This window comes from Oryzias latipes, chromosome 3, assembly GCF_053564925.1.
Source record: "Oryzias latipes strain Hd-rR chromosome 3, Olatipes_Hd-rR_3.1".
Taxonomy (NCBI): Eukaryota; Metazoa; Chordata; class Actinopteri; order Beloniformes; family Adrianichthyidae; genus Oryzias; species Oryzias latipes.
Genome location: NC_136239.1, coordinates 34,323,902 through 34,342,677, shown reverse-complemented (window position 1 = coordinate 34,342,677; position 18,776 = coordinate 34,323,902). Strand labels below are relative to the sequence as shown.

Genomic DNA, 18,776 nt, shown 5'->3' with positions numbered 1-18,776 from the left:
TTAAGATATAAAACATTTTTAATTAGCAGTTCATGTCTTCCTTCTAGTAAATAATTTGCTTTTGGGAGTAAATATAGGTTACATTAGCTTTTAAAGTAAATACCTAAAACTATTAACACATTTTTTTTTCTTTCATTTATGATACCTATATTGACCTTAAATTATTTTTGTGGAATGGCACTACTGTAGTTGAAAGCCAGTGATAAACATGCACAAAATGATAAACTTTAATTCAAAATTTGCTTAAAATGTTATTGTATAGATGTAAAATGTTATAAAGTGAAACATTTTTCTAGTAGATATCAGAAAAAAAATAGCTTTGTAAATAATTAATTTGCCATGTCTGTTTACCTTTTAGTCCCACAATACTGAAATGCACCAGAAGGAGGCAGTAGTGTCACATGTGGTACACGAATGTGACGTCATTATCGACGAAGAAGAAATCCCCGAAATGAGGAATAAACATAAACAGATTTGATAGAACTTGAGCAACGCAAACATGTCGATTGTCTTCGTTCCGAAGAAATTGAGAGGAAAAGCGAAAGTCAATCAAGAAACGATACAGAGGGTAAGAGGTGGTTAAATGACGAGAAGTCCGAAAAGCTGGAGGAGCATTAGCATTAGCCGCTTGTTTAGCATCTCTACTAGCCAGCCAAAACAATTGGTTATTCATTCACAAAATATGAGCTTCTTACGGCTATAAAAGTGCTATAAGAAACCGATATACACCTTGTCCAATGATGTTTGCTTTGTTTCAGTTGCTTGATGAAAACGACCAGCTCGTGCGATGCATCACAGAGTACATGCAGAAAGGACGAGCGGTGGAGTGCGTCCAGTGAGTTCACCCTACCTTTACTCCTCTAACCCGCACATAAGTCATATTAAATATCATATGGTTGTTTGAAGAGGGATCACCATATTCACGAAATGTTTTAGGATAATCCGCATTTACACGTAGAAGAAATGAGGTGCTGCTGTCTGACATACAGGGTTTGATGATGGGTTGTTGGTCCATCCTTCGCATCTAGAACATCTTCGTCTCCTAGATTATATATTTGAGTTCTCAAAAAGGAAGAGGAAGAAAAAAGTTATCAAACTGTTTCACCAAAGTTGGGAGCTTGGAAACATCTTTGTTTGTTGCCTCTGAAAATCCGATTTCCAGATCTAAATTCACTCCTGAGACTGTGTCACCACAAGCTCCACCTTAGGAGCAGTCGTTTGATGTTTTTGAGCTAATCTAAAAGTCCAGTTAAGTTAGACGACCTTTAAAAAAATACTTTAGATGATCAAATAAAACATCTAGTTGTTCCTTTACTCTCAGTAAAGCTTTTTCTTTCCAGGTACCAACAAATCCTTCACCGCAACCTCGTCTACCTGGCAACCATAGCAGATGCCAGTCCTGATGGGATGACCCCAGCCTCCAATGTAAGCACAAAGCATCCATGCAGGCGCCATGTTGAGGCATTTATCATCTTTGCTGTCAATTAGAAATGTTGATTCGCTGACTTTAGACAGGTTTCAGCCGAAAGGGCAAAAGTTTTTTTGAACCCTGTTGGAAATGGAAAACTGAAAGGGAATTCTGTTTTTTAATTATGTAAACAAGAAAATCAAAAATGATCTGCAACTTTGATCGGAGAGCAGAGACTTTCATTTTGCCTGTTGTACAGAAAAATGACAGTTTAGTTCGCTTAACCCCGTGTGCTATCTTAGATGACCCCACCCTTACATTGACGTGTTCTCCCTACCATGACAAAGGTGGATAAAGGTGGAAAGATTTCATGGACACCAGTGAAAATCACAAATCATTGAAGAAAAAGGGTTCAGTGCCTAGGATAGCACAAAGGTTACACGTGTCAGCCGGGTCAATCTGGCATCACACACCTCAGCAGCTTCAAGCTCTAGCCTCAGTTCCTAAAATGTTTTCAAAAGAAATGCGATTTATCTGCAGTTCAAATGATCAGCTTTGATTTATTCTTATCCTGTTGCCGTTTGCAGGCTACCTTCAGCGACGCCTCCACACCTTCTGTCAATGGCTGTGCAGGGACGCAGTGATCTGCCATTGGAAATGTATCGATTTAATTAAGTATTTATGAGGAAAACATGCAACTATAAATGTTTTTTTCTTGTGTAATTGTCTGGTTCTGGTGGCTTTTGACTAAAATGTGTTTCTAGATGTTTAAAGCTGTTGGGAGAGAGACTAAGGACCAAATAAACAGTCTTTAGAATTGCTAAATTGTTTTTTATTCACTTTTTGCATTGCTGGTACACTTGGAGAGAGTCGGTTGCCAGCTCAGAAGAACAAAAAGCAACAGAAGCCAAGCAGTCCCCCTTCATATCTTCTATCAGGGCAACAACATTTTCTTTTTTTTCTTTTTCTTTTCTTTTGTAGAAGCCACTAGTAAACCATTTGACACAGCTGAGAAGCTAACAGTTACAGTCCAAGGTCTGTGATGATGTCTTAAAAAAGGCTGCAACAGTTGAGATAACAGACAAAAAATCCAACAAACCCTATCTTTTGATTGTGCAAAGCACATTAACTATAAAAAGATATACATTTATATGTATATACAGCAAACAATTCTCTGTAAACATGTTAAGTATGTTAGTTTTCTGAAAACATGGTGTCATCTCATAAATACAGGCAACATTGGCATCCGCAAACATCACAAAAGGATAACATTCTGGGCCTTTTTAAATGCAGCCCATTGCCATAGAAACCAAAGGAGGAGGGGCTTGAAAAATCCCCTCGTCACACAACGTTTTAGTGTTTTAAGCATGGCATTTTTGGTAACCTTTGTAGATCCGTGGTGTAGTTCAAACTCTGTAGGAAAAGATGTGCTTTTTCACATATTGGGAAGTGGAAAATAAGATGTTTACAAGACTACATACAGGTATGGTATAACATGTGAGAAGAATTACAAAAATAAAGTTAATACTGTCAATAATGGTACACAAGAAAAATATTGTATTAATAAAACAGAGGAAACGTTAGGTTTATAGAAGTTCGGTGTCAAATCTGGAGAAAAACCCACCGCCGATTCGAGGAGGAAATGGAGATGTTCTCTCGTCCAACGAGAGGGAGTCGGCATTTGTCAAAAAAGCCGCCCCGCCCCTCACCTCATCAGCACCAATGGTCATCTGAACAACGCTTTGGTTGGGAATAAAAGTCTGCAAGTGCTATCAATACCAACATGGCACATAGTTACAGCTAGAACTCTGGTCAGCTGATGAAAAAGTAGTGTATTTCTCTCTGATTTACACCTCTGCAGTGACTTACTATCATTATGCTGAGCCTGCTCAAAGCCTCTTGATAAAAAGAACTAAATATTTCTCTTTTAACTTCAGTATTTTACAAGCTATGAAACAGTAGATGGTAGCTGTACTCTGAGTTATCTTGCATGAGATTTGGCAGTTACAGCTATGTAGACACAGTATATTTATTAGAGGAAAAATGAGGGCATTCCACACCCCCTGCCCTCACCATACCCCCCCACACACACACACACACACAAACTTTCAGCTGCAGAAGCGAGTGGGTGACGACCGCCTCCGACTCTCGCCTGAGGAAAGCAGGCAGCGAAACGACCACGAGCCTGACCGCTGCTGGCGTGGCACATGCACCTGTCGGAGTTCACACATGGCAGTTCAGACATACAGCTTTTCTCCGATGGGGATGACTGACGTGGAAAAGATCTGGATACATAAAAAAAATGCTGAGCCAGTGTGTGTACTTTGAGATCTTCCAGTTTGTAGTGGTGCAGGCTGCGGCCCGGTCCGCTCGGCGGCTCATCGGTGCGGTCAGTACTGGTGAAGGTACGAGGGCCTGTGCTCGGGTTTGAGGGGGAAGGATTTAAAGCCCTTGGTCATGGGTTGTTTATGCTGCTGCTGCTGTTGGGTGAAGGGATATCCAGAGGACATGCCGGTGGAGGGGGAGCAGTCGCTGGCAGTGGACCACACCGGAGACTGCAGCATCTGCATGGACTCGCTCCACTGGGAGGAGGGGGGCGGGATGCTCATCTGGTACAAGGAAGAACTGGGATTGGGCATGGTGTTGGTGTGAGTGGAGTGCTGCCACGGTGCTTTCGGGGGCCAGGTTTTCGTTTTGCTTTCCTGTGCAGCACCGGAAGAGAACCTTTAAATCACAGCACACTTCTAAAAGGGAAAAGCAGACAAACCAAACGTTGCTCGTTTCTACCTGGTTATCGTCTCCTATGTGGTGCAGCGGAGGGGAAGGCAGTGTGCAAACCTCCGGCTCCCCGCAGCTGTGTTTCCTGAGGGCAGACACCATTATATTCAAGCTTTACTTTTTGCACCTGAAAAATATTTGATCAAAGCTTATGTGACGCAACACGACTGAAGGATAATCATTGTGGCCGCACACTTGGTGTTTGCGTAACTGATCTACAGTCGAAACGCAACTGTTCCAGTCACGCTGCCACGGAAACAAGTCAAACTTTCAATGCCTTTAAGGATTTTTTTTTTTTTTTAATGAGGTTTTTCAACTTTAACACAAAATAGTTGACTTCAAAACTCATCTCAGAGAATTAGAAGTAAAAGGTTTTAAAGTTGGACCCAATGAGACACAATCAAACAGAATTCAGTTGATTTCAAATATTCAAAAAGTCAGTTAAATTAAGGATAAACCTTTATATTTGTAATGAAAAAACAACCCAGTTGTGCTCCCTCGTTTATAGCAGGAATTACATTTTTTTTTCATAGACAAAATCTGGAATCATGTTCGTTTTATTTTTATTTTTTTGACAATAATTCTAGATGACCTCACTGCAGACTTTATCCACTTTTCCCAGACAAAAACCTGAATATTTTTACACCTTTTTTTAGTACTTGTTAAACTCTCAAAATTCAAGTGAATTCAAAGATCTGATGGCAACCAAAGTCTTTGGAGACGCGCGTCTCCTGTCCTGAATGCCTCCAGGTTTACCTTGAGGACATTGATTGACATGGTCGACAGCCAACACACTGCACTGTAAAAACACCGAGTCATTTTGTGTAGGCTATATTTGTGTGTTAAAGTTAGCTGATGTATAATAATAAATTCCAAAAACATTTCTATTTTTCTTTTTTTATATTTAAAGTTGCAGTCTATTTTATTTCTTGCCTCTGGGACTTGCTCTAAATTTTGTTTGCAGCTACAAGAATTTACAAAAAAATGCTAAATATTTGGCCAATAGGAAACCGGAAGCCGTCAAAGACTCATCAAATGTTTCCTAATGAATGCTGGTACAACCTCAGTAATATTTTAACTATCAAATGTGAAGATCAGCTTCCCGATTACATTTTTGATCAACATAATGTTGAGAAGTTATCGAATGTGGGCTTCCCCTAAGGAACTACAGCGATCATTTTGTAGTTTTATTGCAAAAACAACTGATTGCTAAGTCCAAAAATGTCACAAAAACCTTTTTTCTTTTTTTTTTTTTGCTTTAATGCTTGTTGCTGTTTGTAGAACTGTGCTTTTTTCAGGTTCAGCTCTCTGGAAGCTTTTTTTTTTAACCAATTATGTTAGAATAGCTTTGATTTGATTTGATTAGTTCCAATCCCATTACCTCCTCTGTTTAACTGCAGCTACCAGGTCTGGACCATTAAACATGGAGAAGAGGCTGTCGCCGTTGGCTGAAGACGCCTCGTCACTGGAGCTGGCCGAATCCCCCTGGTTGGCTGACCAGCTGCTGTTGATGGGCTCACTGAGGACAAACCGGGGGGAAAAAAGAAGCATTTTGACTCATAAAACATTTCTACCACGGTGGGGGAAAAGAGTTTTACAAACCAAAAATACAGGATTCATCGTGAAATAACTACTTGCATTAATGATGATGCAGCTGAATGAGTTGATTTCAGTGCTTTTTTATTTATTTCTTTTTTACATCTATTGGATTAGTCAGCAGCTATGATTTTGTCTCCCACTTATAGGTGAAATTAAACTGGTAAATGACATAGAAGTCGTTGAAAAACAGATTTTAAACCCACAGTGTTCTCCACAAGTTTAAGATGATTCAGGATTAACAGGACCGTAAATCCAAACAAAGATATTAGACCAACACAGTCTAATGCACGTTATCAGAGTGTTATCAGAGTGCCTCAGGCTACAAACATGCACTGATTTCATCTGCAGCAGAGCCATGAAGAGCCTTAAATGGAGCTGATACCAGGAACACGTTGCTTCTGCATCAGATTAAAACTCAAAGTTTGGTTTAACATCAGCTGAAAGACGTTTTCTATGAACGTTTGTACCCACGGCTGTAAAGAGTAATCAGAATATTTGCATATTGCAGTCAGTTTCTCAAAAGTCAAGAATATATATTTGCGATGTCTGAGATCAAAGATTCACTCTCTTTGTAAAACACAGTAGAGTGTAGTAAAAGTACAATTCAGGCAATGTCATTATTGCTTTAAAATTGCAGAATAACATTGGATTTTTAGTATTTAACTACTCTATTCTTTTGGTGGTGTGACCAGAAGTAAATAAACCTTCAAAGTAAAATTTCATTGAAGGTTTTCATTTTCAAAGTAAAGCTACTGAGGGGTTTTTCACAGTTGAAATAAATGAGATTGAAAAATCATTCCTTCCTTTTTTTTTTTCATTCATTTTCTTCCGTTTATCCCTTTCGGGGTCACGGGCTGCTGGAGCCTATCCCGGCCACATATGGGCCAAGGCAGGGGATGCCCTGGACAGGTCGCCAGTCCGTCACAGGGTCACACATATCCCACACCCACACCCACTCACATTGACACCTATGGACAATTTGGAGTGACCAATTAATCTATGAAGCATGTTTTTGAACGGTGGGAGGAAGCCGGAGAAAACCCACGCGTGCACGGGGAGAACATGCAAACTCCACACAGAAAGGTCCCCCCCCATTGTTGTTCTGTTTCAGGTCCCCCAGCCGGGACTTGAACCAGGGGCCTTTTTGCTGTGAGGCATGAGCGCTAACCGTGCATTGAAAAATCAGTTCTGATCAAAAGTGTTTTAAATATAGTTACATCGACATTGAAATAAAAAATGAATAGCATAAAATATGGTGTTTGATTTGCATACTTACAGTAGAAAGACATGCATAAAGAAACCAAACATGATAAATGAAACCGTAAGAATTGTGGTTTGATCTGTGAATCCGTGAATCGCTTTGGATCGCCGCCTGAGTAGCAATCCACAGCCCTATTTGTTATCCTGTTCTGTTTCCGCTTGCTCCATTGAAGAGCCGTGTCGTCACCAACCCACCCCTGATAATCTTGGAGCCTTCTAGAAGGGAGGGACACCTACCCCTCGCCGTAGAACTCGGGGTGGGACCAGGTCCGGTGGTGCTCATCGGGCATTGGCCAGTTGCTGCGAGGGTTGCTGGGTTGGCGGATGTGCTGCACCTGCCGTTTCTGCTGCATGGCCTGACTGACGCCGGCGACATACCGTGCAAATTCCGGATCAGAGCCAACTGCACACATAGAGAGCAAGTATGAACACAATTGGGAGTTTCTGACCCGCTCAGCTTTTCTCTTTTTGCCCCCCCCCCCCCCAACCCCCACCCAAGCTGAATCCATTTAGTGAGACTGTCTATCGTGGCAGAAAAATCACAATAGCCGTAAGTCAACTCGGTACAATGGAGCTGACTGCGTTCAAAAGGGTCTGCTGTCCTGTAAAAACCCAAACTGACAAACGCTAAATTCAGCGTCTAGGATCTTAAAAAAACAAAGCTTCTCATTTGACCTCTATTTATCATTCAGCTCAATGCTGCAACTTTTTTTATCTCTTCAAATATGACACGAGCACAAACATCACACACTGCCACTGGCGTAACATGGTTTTTACACAGATGTTAAGCTGTGTGCAATCTTTATTTCTGTACAAAGTATGTTCTTTTTATAAAGCAAACTGAGATAAGGCATTCTTTTACAGGCCGGCAAAAAACACAACATAAATCATTAGAGCAGTTAGACTCACCGATCTTTACGGAACACCTTTTCCTGTTGCAGACCTAGCTTCATGACCCACTCTGACCATCAGTGGTCTTTTTTATTACGATTATGGCATTTTAGTCATAAAAAAAAAAAAAAAACAGTTTTTCGAGGACATAGACAATTCTGCAGAGCGGCAGGAGTTCATTAGAAAATTCACCTCCAAATTGTGGGCGAGGTAGTTTGTGGGGAGCAACCCCACCCTCCCTTCCCCTCACCGTTGCTGGGAGATCTCCGTTTACACTCTCTACCGCCAGCTCTCCGCCCCTCACAACCCCCTGATCTAACATTACTGGTGCAACAAATATGGCGAGCAGTGTCTGAGCTGTCCAGTCGTTCAGTTTTGAGCAAGACGCCAGCTCGGTCTGTTTGTCTACAAGTGGATGCATCAGAATTGAGCAGAGCAGGGAGCCTTTGGCCTGCCCAGAGTTTTTCCCCGTCGCAAATAAGCTCTTAACAGTCTTTTTATTCATCTGCTCCTAATTAACTATTTAAAAAAAGAAATACTGAGAAATTCGCAATTTTGAGCTTAATTTTCTTTATATATGCCCTCCATCGTGAGAAAATGGCCACAAGAACATGTTAAAAACCTCACTAACAACCTTTGAAAGCAGGCTTTCACTCAGCTGTTGAACGGAACAAGAAGGTTTTGTCAAAGTGGGATTATTATATAATATATATGAATGTAACAGGAAGTTGCCTTTTCTGGTCAAAGGAAGCTATTCTTCAGTGAAAAACTGAGGAAGTTTCCTGTTAGTGTGACGGACAGAAAATCGTGGTGATCGGGCTCCGAGGTCGATCTTACCTGCTGGGTCAAACGGCAGAGAGTCTCCCAGAACTCCAAACACCCCCTCACTCTGCTCCCTGTTGGGCCAGGTGTTGTTGCGGGGTCCCTGCGGCTTCTGGCCTAGCATCTCTGACATGACGCTGTCCATATAGGTACTGACCAGGCCCAGGCTGTACAGGTCTGAGCTCAGGTCTGGAAGTCCAGGGGATCCCCACTGCCCGATGGGACCCAGTGGTGACAGTCCTGCTGGGGGGCGCTGCTGTGGATGCTGCTGGCTGGAGGTGCCAAGCCATTTGCTCATCACTCTCTGTTGAGGGAGGACCTGCGGGGGGGTCTGCTGAGGTGGGAGCTGAGGAGGAGGTGCCTGCTGCTGAGTGATGGGCTGCAGAAGATGCTGGTAGTACTGCAGGGCCTGTGGGGAGGATTGCTGAGGAGGAGGGGGCTGTTGCTGCTGCTGAGGCTGCTGCTGCTGAGGCTGTTGCTGTGAAGGAGGCGGCTGCGGTTGAGGCTGCTTTTGGACTGCAGGTGCAGGTACAGGTGGCTGTGGCTGCGCTGGGGTTTGCAGGGCACTGTGAGAGATAGACTGGGCAGCCAGAAGAGGACCGCTCTGGGACTTCAGCTCTGTAGGGTTAGCTGAAGCCACAGAGTTCCTCCTCTTCACCAGCGGTGAAGCTTGCTGGGATTTGCCCATGTTAAATCCTGAGAGAAAGTCAATGACGTCCTGCATCTCTTGGTCAGTGGGCAGGTTCATCCCCTGCTCTTCCGACCCCGCCCCGTTAGCCAGATGGTTTTGCTGGGTGGAGTCGGGGGTGCAGGACAGGCCGCCCATTTGGAGGATATTCTGCAGCCTCCCGTCACTGTGAGCCAGGCCTTTGGCCTTGTCCTCAGAGGTACTTGATGTCAGCACGCTGCGCGACGGAGTGCTCGGGATGGAATAGCTGCCGCCACTGTTGGAGCTGGATGAGACTTTCTTGGTGAACTTGGAAGTCAGTTTAGATATCGTTTTCGGCAAGCCGCTGGAAGTTTTGGAGCTGGGGCCAACAGGCGAATCCGTCGGGCTGCCGTAGTCCGGGATCTCTCGCTGCAGCTGGATCTGAATTGTAGGCAAGGCTTGCTCCCTTCAGTTCAAACAAAGACACACATTTTATAAAGAAGTTATCAGGAAGGTGCAGGGATAGGTACCAGTACCGACATACCATATAAATACGAGGATTTCGGTGCTTTGTTTTGAAACATGATGCTTGTATTTTATCACTGTGGGCTCATGTAATAATGGGTGAGGCCGTGAGGGGGGGCAGAGCTTCAGTCAAAGCGAGCCAAACTTTGGGAAACAATTCGGCAACCTGATGGATAAGTAGGATGTGTATAATGCTTGTATAACTTGTATAACGGATTTCAGTGGCACGAAGCAGCGGCACAGGACTTCGCCCTGTGCCGCTGCTTCGTGCCACTGAAATCCTTTTTGGAAAAAGTCTGGTGTCTTTCCACGTTTGAAGCACCGGTTTGAGCACCGGGACCGTTTCAAAAGTACCGTCTTGGCACCGGTACCCATCCCAAGGAAGGTGAATCATTTGATTCAAAGGAGGAAACAAAAAGTTCAGATTCATAGACTCACTTTCTTTCTTTCCACCTGTTGATGTCAAACACAGCCGTGTAGAGAACGTCTACGAGTCCGAGTGTCTTCTCTGGGTCAAGGCTTCGCTGAAGCAGCGACATGGTTGCTGGATCCTCTTTCAGACACCTGAACAGCCACGAGACAGAACAGTGTAGAAAAAAGCTCAGGAGGTAATCAGGCTTTTCATTAGGTTGATTTTAAACAAAGTTAAACTCCTTATATTCAACTTAAGTGACTTTTGTTTAAATGTGTGCACACATTATCACAGTTCAGGTGTATTTAAATGTTGCTATTGTTTTAAAACCAGAGGAATGAATAGCTTCTCTTCAAAAATAAATCAGAACTCTCACCATGTAGAGGGAACCTGGACCACAACTTTGGACCCCTCCAGGGTGATCTGAGGTGCGTAGGCCTCCTTGTTCTCAATCTGAGCCGTATCAACAACCACCTGTCGGAACACAGAAACAAACCAATCAATGTCCACCGACCAAACACTCTTTTTTTGTGACAAGGATGCTGGTGTGAACTTAAACAACATTCCGAAACAAAAACAAACTATTCTGAAGCTTTAAATAACTAGATTCAGCAGAAGCCAAAAGTCAAAGCCTCAACTTCCAGCCGTTATTTCCAACGAGAGGCAGTTCAAGGTGAGGAAATCGACTGCTTTCAATCACTTGCAGTCAAACAGACGAGCCTTCCTGCTCACTGAGAGTCGCAAAAATTCAGAAGTTCTGTGAAAGTGGCCGCGGCTCCTCTGCAACCATGAAACTGCATCCCAACAAAGGAGAGAAGAAGGGAGGAGTTCATTTCCTGGATTGCAGGAAATGGACTCTATTGTTGTTATAAAAAAATAAAAACAGGTGTATCCTTCTAAAAATCCTTGCTGGTTTGTTAAAAAAAAAAACCACACTGACATGATCAGTCATTAATCCATGTCTGAACTAGATCAGCAGGGGTGAAAAGGAGACAGAAACAGCAGCATAACTCATCCTTTTGGGTTTCTCACCTTAAAATGACCAGTTGGCCTTGACGCGTAGCTGCTTACAGGCTTTTTGCAACTCAATGCAAGATTGGGTTAGGTACTCAGTATGTCCCCCAAAAGATAAAATGAGTAGGAAGTCTGTTGAACTGTTAAACAGGATTTTCTACTTTTAGAGATCAGCTTAAATTCTGGCTCTGCTGGGATTTTCTTCTCATCTGCAAGGTTGTTGTGCGTCTTGAGGACAGAAGTTTGAATTTAAAAAAAATTCCAATAAAATCTGTTGTTTCTTTAGCAGCAGGGTGGATTTTAATCAATTGCAATTTTTTTAAATCAAAAGAAATTGACGGAAAATCCAGCATAATGCACTATAACAGCATTCAACTATTTGACACACTGTCAGCACTTTGAGCGTCTGGAAAAGTGCAGATAAATCCAATCCATTGTTGTTATTATTATTATTATTTTTGTTGTTGTTGTTATTATTATTGTTATTTAGAGGAGGAGCCTCACACCTACCATTTTCATCAAAGTATAGGAAAAATATGCTTTACATATTTAGCCTTCATTTGACATAAGATGAATCAAATGAATGATTGATTAATTAAACACAAAAAAGGAAGTCTATGAGATTTAAAAATATAGATGCTGATAATGGATACAGCTCAGAAAACAGCAGAGAAGCAAAGTTTTTATGATTTAAATGTATCTTCAGGAACAACAGAGCCGTAAATGGTGCACAAAAACTTTAACTGATGAACTTCACATGGAGTAAGTAGCATTAAAACGCTCAATTCTTTCCTCAGAAAAAAACATGAATACATGAATGAATGTGTGAGATTGTGAGTGACAGGAGAACCTATTAGTGCGTCCACATGCGCCGTGGGATCGATCTATTCTGGGCTGGGTGGTGACAAGGGGTTAGTGTAAAGAGCTTATTCATCATCGGGGAAGGCTACAGTGGAGGAAAAAACACTGCAGAGACATGCAAGTGTTAGGAAGGCGGGGCCGTTTTCAACCCCCTTCCAGGCGGAATTATCCTCTCCTCATGCTGCAGGAATGTTTCTTCCCCTTTGTCCCTCCGTGGCGTTTGTTTACACCTCGAAGCTGGCAGACAGATCTGCTCCGCATTCTCACAAATCAAAAGAAACAAAACAGCGGGACTGAGGCTGCCCAGCCCAGGGACACACCAATGCTTCACTAAGAGAGTTAAATATGACAGGTCTATTTACAACAAACACAATTGAGAATAAGACTCGGTCTTTTTGGCCCTCATCAGCAGCTGTACTCACCAGACCAGCCTGAGCAAACAGCAGCTGGACAGCCGTCTTGCAGGCTCCTCTCCAACTGGAAGGGCAAACCTGGTTCAGGACTTCTGTCACTGGAGAATCATCTCTGTGCGTCATTCCATTCTGTCCCAACGCCTCCTTGATAAGCTGCAGCATTGTGTGCTGAAAAGAAAACGCGGTGGATCACAAACATCTGTTGGTGTCACGCTGCACACACCATAACATGATCTCAAATCATCACTCAAACAAACGAGCGCTCTTTCAAAACGAAGAAACAGAGAGCGGGGAAGCCGGGACATACGGTTTTCAATTTGAGGTTCTCTGAGGCGGACTCGTTGAAGGACACTCCTTTGAGGAAGTGTGAGCCGATCTGCACAGGGATGGTCGGCAGCTCGCACTGGATGGGTTGTGAGGTGGTCTGCATCCTGCCGGCCTGCTGAGCCTCCGCTTCACTACAGCAACCCTGCACAGACACACAAACGTGTGCACATGGTAATATTACGCACACCGATAACACCTGGATAAGCATTCTTATCGTTTCCTGCTGAGGAAGTATTCTGGATAACAAACCAATCCAAAAATGACTTTGAAGAGCATTTGATGGAGAAGAATCACCTGTAAAGCTGACTCCACAGCTTTGGGGTTGAGATGAAAGCCCCCTTTTAGAGCATACTCACTGTGGCCCAGGCTCTCCAGTGCTGCTTTATAAGCCTGGAAGAGAGAGAAAGCATTGAAGCAATTCTGGTTTGCAATAAAATAAGCTCAATTTTTTACTTTTTACAATTTCTTTTAACTTTAGCTCCTGTGTTTACATTTTTTCCACTACCGCTGCTCTACGAAGTTTACTCAATTAACGAAATTCCAGTGGATTTGGAAGCAGAAGCAACAGCCTTGAGCTGATGTGAAACTCTTTACAGTGGTGAAGCATTTACACACTTGACATAAATCAGCTGATTCTGTCTGTAAGAAAACCAGCTTTGTTTAGTTTCGTTTTAGTTTCGTTTTTTTTATTTCAAGCACAAAACAAATTAAAAATCAATACAGTGGTTTAAAAAGACCTAAAACAACACAGTGTGCTTGAAAAGGAGTGGGTTGAAGAGAATTCTTGTCTGCTCTCACCCCTTTTTACAAAACCTGATGATGTGCGTATTCAATACGCGCATTGTTATTCACAGATAGGTACAAAACATTCACGGTACAATTCTGCATGGCAACTGTGCTAAAGTGACATTTTTTGTTTAATTAATCGCTTCTGGCCTTATACAGTACTATTAGTATTTTTTGAATTCATGTAAACTTTTAGTTTGTTTTAAACCTTCATCCAATCCATTCCATAAATCCACACCACAATTTGATAGACACATTTTCTTCAGTTGTTTTCTTATATTGTAAATCCCGTCTGTCTTTGAACATTTGCTGTAAGTTTATTGGAAGTAGGTTGTATCTGGCTTTATACATGATGAGAGCCGTTTTCAGTTTCACTAGTTCCCATATTTTCCATAAGTATTTCCCCAAACTTCTACACTGTACTGTAAATATGGTAGTATTATGGATGAATATATTAGTAAACGTCACGGCCCCTCTCCTTCAGCCTCCCTGTGGCCTGGAGGCACGACAACGCCAACAATGCTTACACAGCAGAAGATTTAACCTAAAAAATAACTCCGTGTTCTTTGCGGATTAGTAATGCGTGGAATATGAAAAACCACTTTTCCCGACGTCAGACTCAGCTGATTCACGGTGATCGCGTAAACGGTTGAAGTTACGGTGGGTCAAAGAGTTATTTAGCTGTCGAGGTGGACATCTCCGGTGTTAAAGGTTAACCCATAAACGTCAGGAAGAAGTCCTCAGTGGTACCTGTAATGCATCGTCAATCTTCACGTTGAGCTCCTTCAGCTGGTGCTCTGGGATGTTGGTGTTGTTGGAGCAAAAAAGCTGCTGAACCTGGATACCTGCCAGGCAGCCGTCACGGCCCCTCTCCCTCAGCCTCCCTGTGGCCTGGAGACACGACAACGCCAACAATGCTTACACAGCAGAAGATTCAACCTGAAAAATAACTCAGTCTTCTTTATTCCTTGTTCATCGCAGTGTAAAACAAGAATAAGACAATGTGTGGATTCTGAAAACTCTTAATACTGTCGCTCTATTTGCTGGCCCAGAGGGCTAATGCTCTGCATGCCAGGGCTTAGGAGATAAATCAACCCACTGCTCTGCTGCACTCACAAAAACAGAGGTTCACAGACAGCCTACAGCCCAGCAAAGAGGTAAGAGGAAATTGTGACTGGAAATCACACGCGACTGGAATTCCTCAGGAATGTGTAACAAACTGGGCTTCACCTCGCAGTCAAGCCTCATCTTTCCAGACCTGGAAGTGTCCAGGGGCTGTGGCTACATACCTCAGCTACGCCTTTCCATGAGCGGGAGGCTTCCTCAAGCTCCGACAGGGGCCCGAGGTCAGAGCTTTGGGAGCGGGCGTTGGCACAGCGCTCCTGGGCCTGGGCGAGGGCCTCCGCCAGACAGGACTGAGCCACGGGCTGGACCTTCTGCAAAGCCTGCGATAGAAACTGGAAATGGACCTGCATCACTGTGAGGAAGCACCGGCCAAGCACCTGGAGAGACACAATGCAGATCATTCTTACAACATAGCACGCCATTAGAAATGTTTAACCACCAAAACTAGCAGAAAGCCTCAGAAGGGACTTCTGATAAAATTTAGAGCAGGGGTGGACACAGAGGGCCGCATTCCTGCTCGTTTTCCAACATACCCTGCTCTGGCATGTTCCAATTACCTGACCCAGGTAATCAGCTGTGAGTCGAGCAAAGATATCTGGAAAACATGCAGTCAAACCAGCCTTTAGGGCTTGCCCACCCCTGACCTAGAGTATAAATGCCCTGAGGCTAAAGGGCAAACATGTCTCTACAAAAGACAGATGTCAGAAAGCACCTTTATACCTTCCAGCACCTTCCAACAATCTGTTATCAATCACACAAAATCTCAAGTAATCACCACACAACCTCAAAGTTATTCTTTCATGTTTTGGACATTTCTAGAACTGTTCAACCAAAGAGATCTTCAAACAAAACATCTCCTTTTGTGCATGTGAAGAACCTGAGGCTAAAGCTATGTAGCGCCGACCAGTTTGCCGCTGTATATTTGGCTGAGGTTGCTGGGCAGGCACGACATTTGTCTTGGCTTGAGTTACAGGATACAGACCAAAATACTTTAACAAAAATGTAGCATGTTGTAAAAACGGTGTCACTGCATGAGACTGCTGCGTCACCTGACACAGATTGACCGCTAGAATGCAGATCGCTCATTTGTCACTCCACTGCTGCCCAACGAATGATTCATTTCAGGAGAACAACCCGACTATAGTGCCTGTCTTTTGAAGAAAGAAAAGTTTATCAGTTAAAAGTGTTATTTTCATTATTCTAACACCGTCTTTCAGAATATCTATCTAGGAGTGAACCTGAGAGCAAATCTGTTATAGACAGGAATTTAAAACAACATTTTTCTATAGAAAAAGTATAAAACATGGATTTATATTTGGACTTTTAATACAGAACACCTCGTATGTTGCATTACAGAACAGTAAAAAAATAACAATGCACTATGAACTCATTTGTCTTACATACAAATGTAGGATCAAGAGGGAATCCTGGAATTCTGATGTGTTTAATGTCTAACACACAGTTTGTTGTTCAAGAGAATACATTAGCCTAGTTTTCAAATTAAGAAGAGACCCCGTGAAGTCCGCCATGGTTACAGGGTTTTCTCTTTCAGGTACTTGCTGAAAATATCTCAGGGGATTGGCCAAGATGCTGGGATAGAAATATACGTTTGCTCTCAGACAGACGGCGGGAACAACGGCGCTGTTGCCGTCTGTCCTTAACGTCACGGCGTTCCATGGCAGCCACCGGTTATGCTAGTTTTTTGAGGTCAACATCTTTGGTTTTGTCTGTTGAGGTTCTGGTGTTGGCTGTGGCGAATCACACAAGACTGTTATAAACAACCTTCCTTTTTTATTTACACAAATCAAATCACAAATTCTCTGTGCACCACATCATACTACCATAACTCAACCTTCCGTTCCACATTTTAAAGCAAACCCAGAGGTTAATCAAATCACCACTGGGGACAGATTTCAAAAGGGAGCAATTCCCCTCTGAGCCCCCTGTTAAAAAGGGTTTAGGTGGTGGTTTTAGAGTTCAAATCTGTAAAAAAAAAAAAAAAAAAAAAAAAATTTTGGCCCATTTTCAGAATGTTCAGTGGGCGGAGTCAACTCCAGTTAATATTCCCACTTCAAGCTTTATCTTTACTGTTCAGAAAACGGACATGAAGGATGGGAGACATGTAAACAAACATTAAACACACTTTTCGTTTTATGCCCGTTTTGTTCTTTTGTGTGCAATGATGGATAACATTTTACAAAATCCCAGTCTTAAGATAAATAAAGTGAAAATCAAGCTAATGATAAGAAATTACATTTTGGGGGGGCTAGCAAAGGTCTCACTTACATTGAAACACCTGAACGATGAGCAAAAATAATCAATTTTTTTTAACAGTAAATTGCACAGAAATTTAGCTAAAACTGGTTTAGTCAAAGCCAAGATCTCTCCAGGGTAATCAACTAAAAGTTTGTGCTTCAAGAAAAATTGTTAAATATGAAGGCAATTTTTTACTTTGTCTTTGGGAATGACACAAACCAAAAAGCTTTAATAGTTTTTAAAAAATCAATTAAATATACATAAAATAATTTATTTCAGAAGATTAAAGACCGAATCATCTTTTGATCTATTTTCAAAGTGTTCCCAGTGGCCTTTTAATAATGATTATACCATTTTTAGAAACTTAGGATCAAATGAATAGACCAAAAAGAACCAGCTGAAAAAAGCAAAACTGTATAAAATAATAAAAAGCAGGCCAAATTCCTGTGTTTGCACACAGCATACCTGATAAACCAGGGGTGAGCACTTTTGTTCTTACAATCTGCTTTTGCATCTTCTGATTGGTTAGACACACCTGGTCTATGTAATCAGCAGTAGCTCGGGCAAAAATGTCTGCAAAGCATGCCCCACCCTCGACGCCTTGATTTGCCCACCCCTGATCAACAGACTTCCATCCACAGACACCGACATTCCTGCCTCTGCAGCCGACGCTGAGAAATGCTCCGAACGGTGCCGGTAGAGATATGTTTTCTGTGCAAATAACAGATAGCACTAAACGCAAGGTGTGAAACTAAAGGCAGAGGACTGTCGCGTGTGATGCACGTTCTCCAAAACAACAGACTAACATGATCACAAGCTTTTTAGACATCTAAAAACCTGTTTGATAATGAAGCAAGTAACAGAAGGAGGAGGATTTGGTTGCAACACAAGATAATGGAAAACACATGTTATTGGCTGTGCAGGATCCCACACAGTCATGGAAAATATGAGGAATGAAGAGCAGCACAGCCGAGCTGGACTAGGCCCCTTTCACAACCAAACAAGGTAACTCCTGAATCAATCACACTGATCCTTCTGCTTTTGGAGACCACCTGCATATCAATGCATCGGAGGGGAGAGCTGAGATCCACATCTAACGGGGGCACATTGGGATGTTCACTTAGAGGCTGTAGAGGTGCAACTGTACCGCTGACAGATCTTTGGAAAAATAACAATCTCAGTACTTTAGCTGGTTAGTATCAGTGTCTTTAACAGTTATTTTTTATTCTTGCTCTTTTTGCATTGCCAGGAAACAGGAAGGTTTCACATCTGATAAGTTCTATTTTAGGGCTAAAACTGAAGCTTCCGTTAAAACAAGCAGCATTTATTCAAAAAAAAAAAGAAGAAATAAATCAAACATACATATGCATACAAATAAAAGACCTTAGTTAACACATTTTAAGTCATATTCTGTCCAGACAACTGTTTTTAAAGTTCCACTCCAATCATCTTTTAAGCAATTGTAGAACTGTTACATCCTTTCTGCAGAAAGTTGTGTTTACACTCTCTCCCTCTAGCTTACAGACCCTCACAAGCCTCAATCTTACATAAGCATGGGGGGGGCAACATAAAAGAAAAAGAAAACAAAGACGTTCATGGATCTATTTGTCTGCAAGTGAAATGCATCAGAATGGAGCAGAGCAGGAAGAT

General features: G+C 42.4%; 2 protein-coding genes across 5 annotated transcripts in view; one reads left to right on the top strand and one right to left on the bottom strand.

The window, feature by feature from the left end:
* The first annotated feature begins 385 nt into the window (after window positions 1-385).
* On the top strand, window positions 386-2,233 carry ss18l2 (ss18, like 2). Its single transcript, XM_004067447.5, has 4 exons — window positions 386-568; window positions 759-835; window positions 1,341-1,425; window positions 1,996-2,233. Exons 1-4 carry the CDS (start codon window positions 500-502, stop codon window positions 2,050-2,052), a joined length of 288 nt encoding a protein of 95 aa, XP_004067495.1. The 5' UTR covers window positions 386-499; the 3' UTR covers window positions 2,053-2,233.
* garre1 (granule associated Rac and RHOG effector 1) overlaps window positions 2,219-18,776 on the bottom strand; it is a 34,445-nt gene continuing 17,887 nt past the window's right edge. For all 4 annotated transcript variants that reach the window (XM_004067499.5, XM_078944640.1, XM_020700430.3 and 1 more), the window contains 12 exons: window positions 15,035-15,247; window positions 14,496-14,636; window positions 13,254-13,349; window positions 12,940-13,101; window positions 12,642-12,800; window positions 10,721-10,818; window positions 10,371-10,496; window positions 8,774-9,873; window positions 7,283-7,448; window positions 5,568-5,705; window positions 4,196-4,271; window positions 2,219-4,110 (listed from right to left, as the gene is read on the bottom strand). In XM_004067499.5, coding sequence (XP_004067547.1) covers window positions 3,799-4,110; window positions 4,196-4,271; window positions 5,568-5,705; window positions 7,283-7,448; window positions 8,774-9,873; window positions 10,371-10,496; window positions 10,721-10,818; window positions 12,642-12,800; window positions 12,940-13,101; window positions 13,254-13,349; window positions 14,496-14,636; window positions 15,035-15,247 — 2,787 coding nt within the window. In that variant the 3' untranslated portion in view covers window positions 2,219-3,798. The remainder of the gene's footprint in view (window positions 4,111-4,195; window positions 4,272-5,567; window positions 5,706-7,282; window positions 7,449-8,773; window positions 9,874-10,370; window positions 10,497-10,720; window positions 10,819-12,641; window positions 12,801-12,939; window positions 13,102-13,253; window positions 13,350-14,495; window positions 14,637-15,034; window positions 15,248-18,776) is intronic.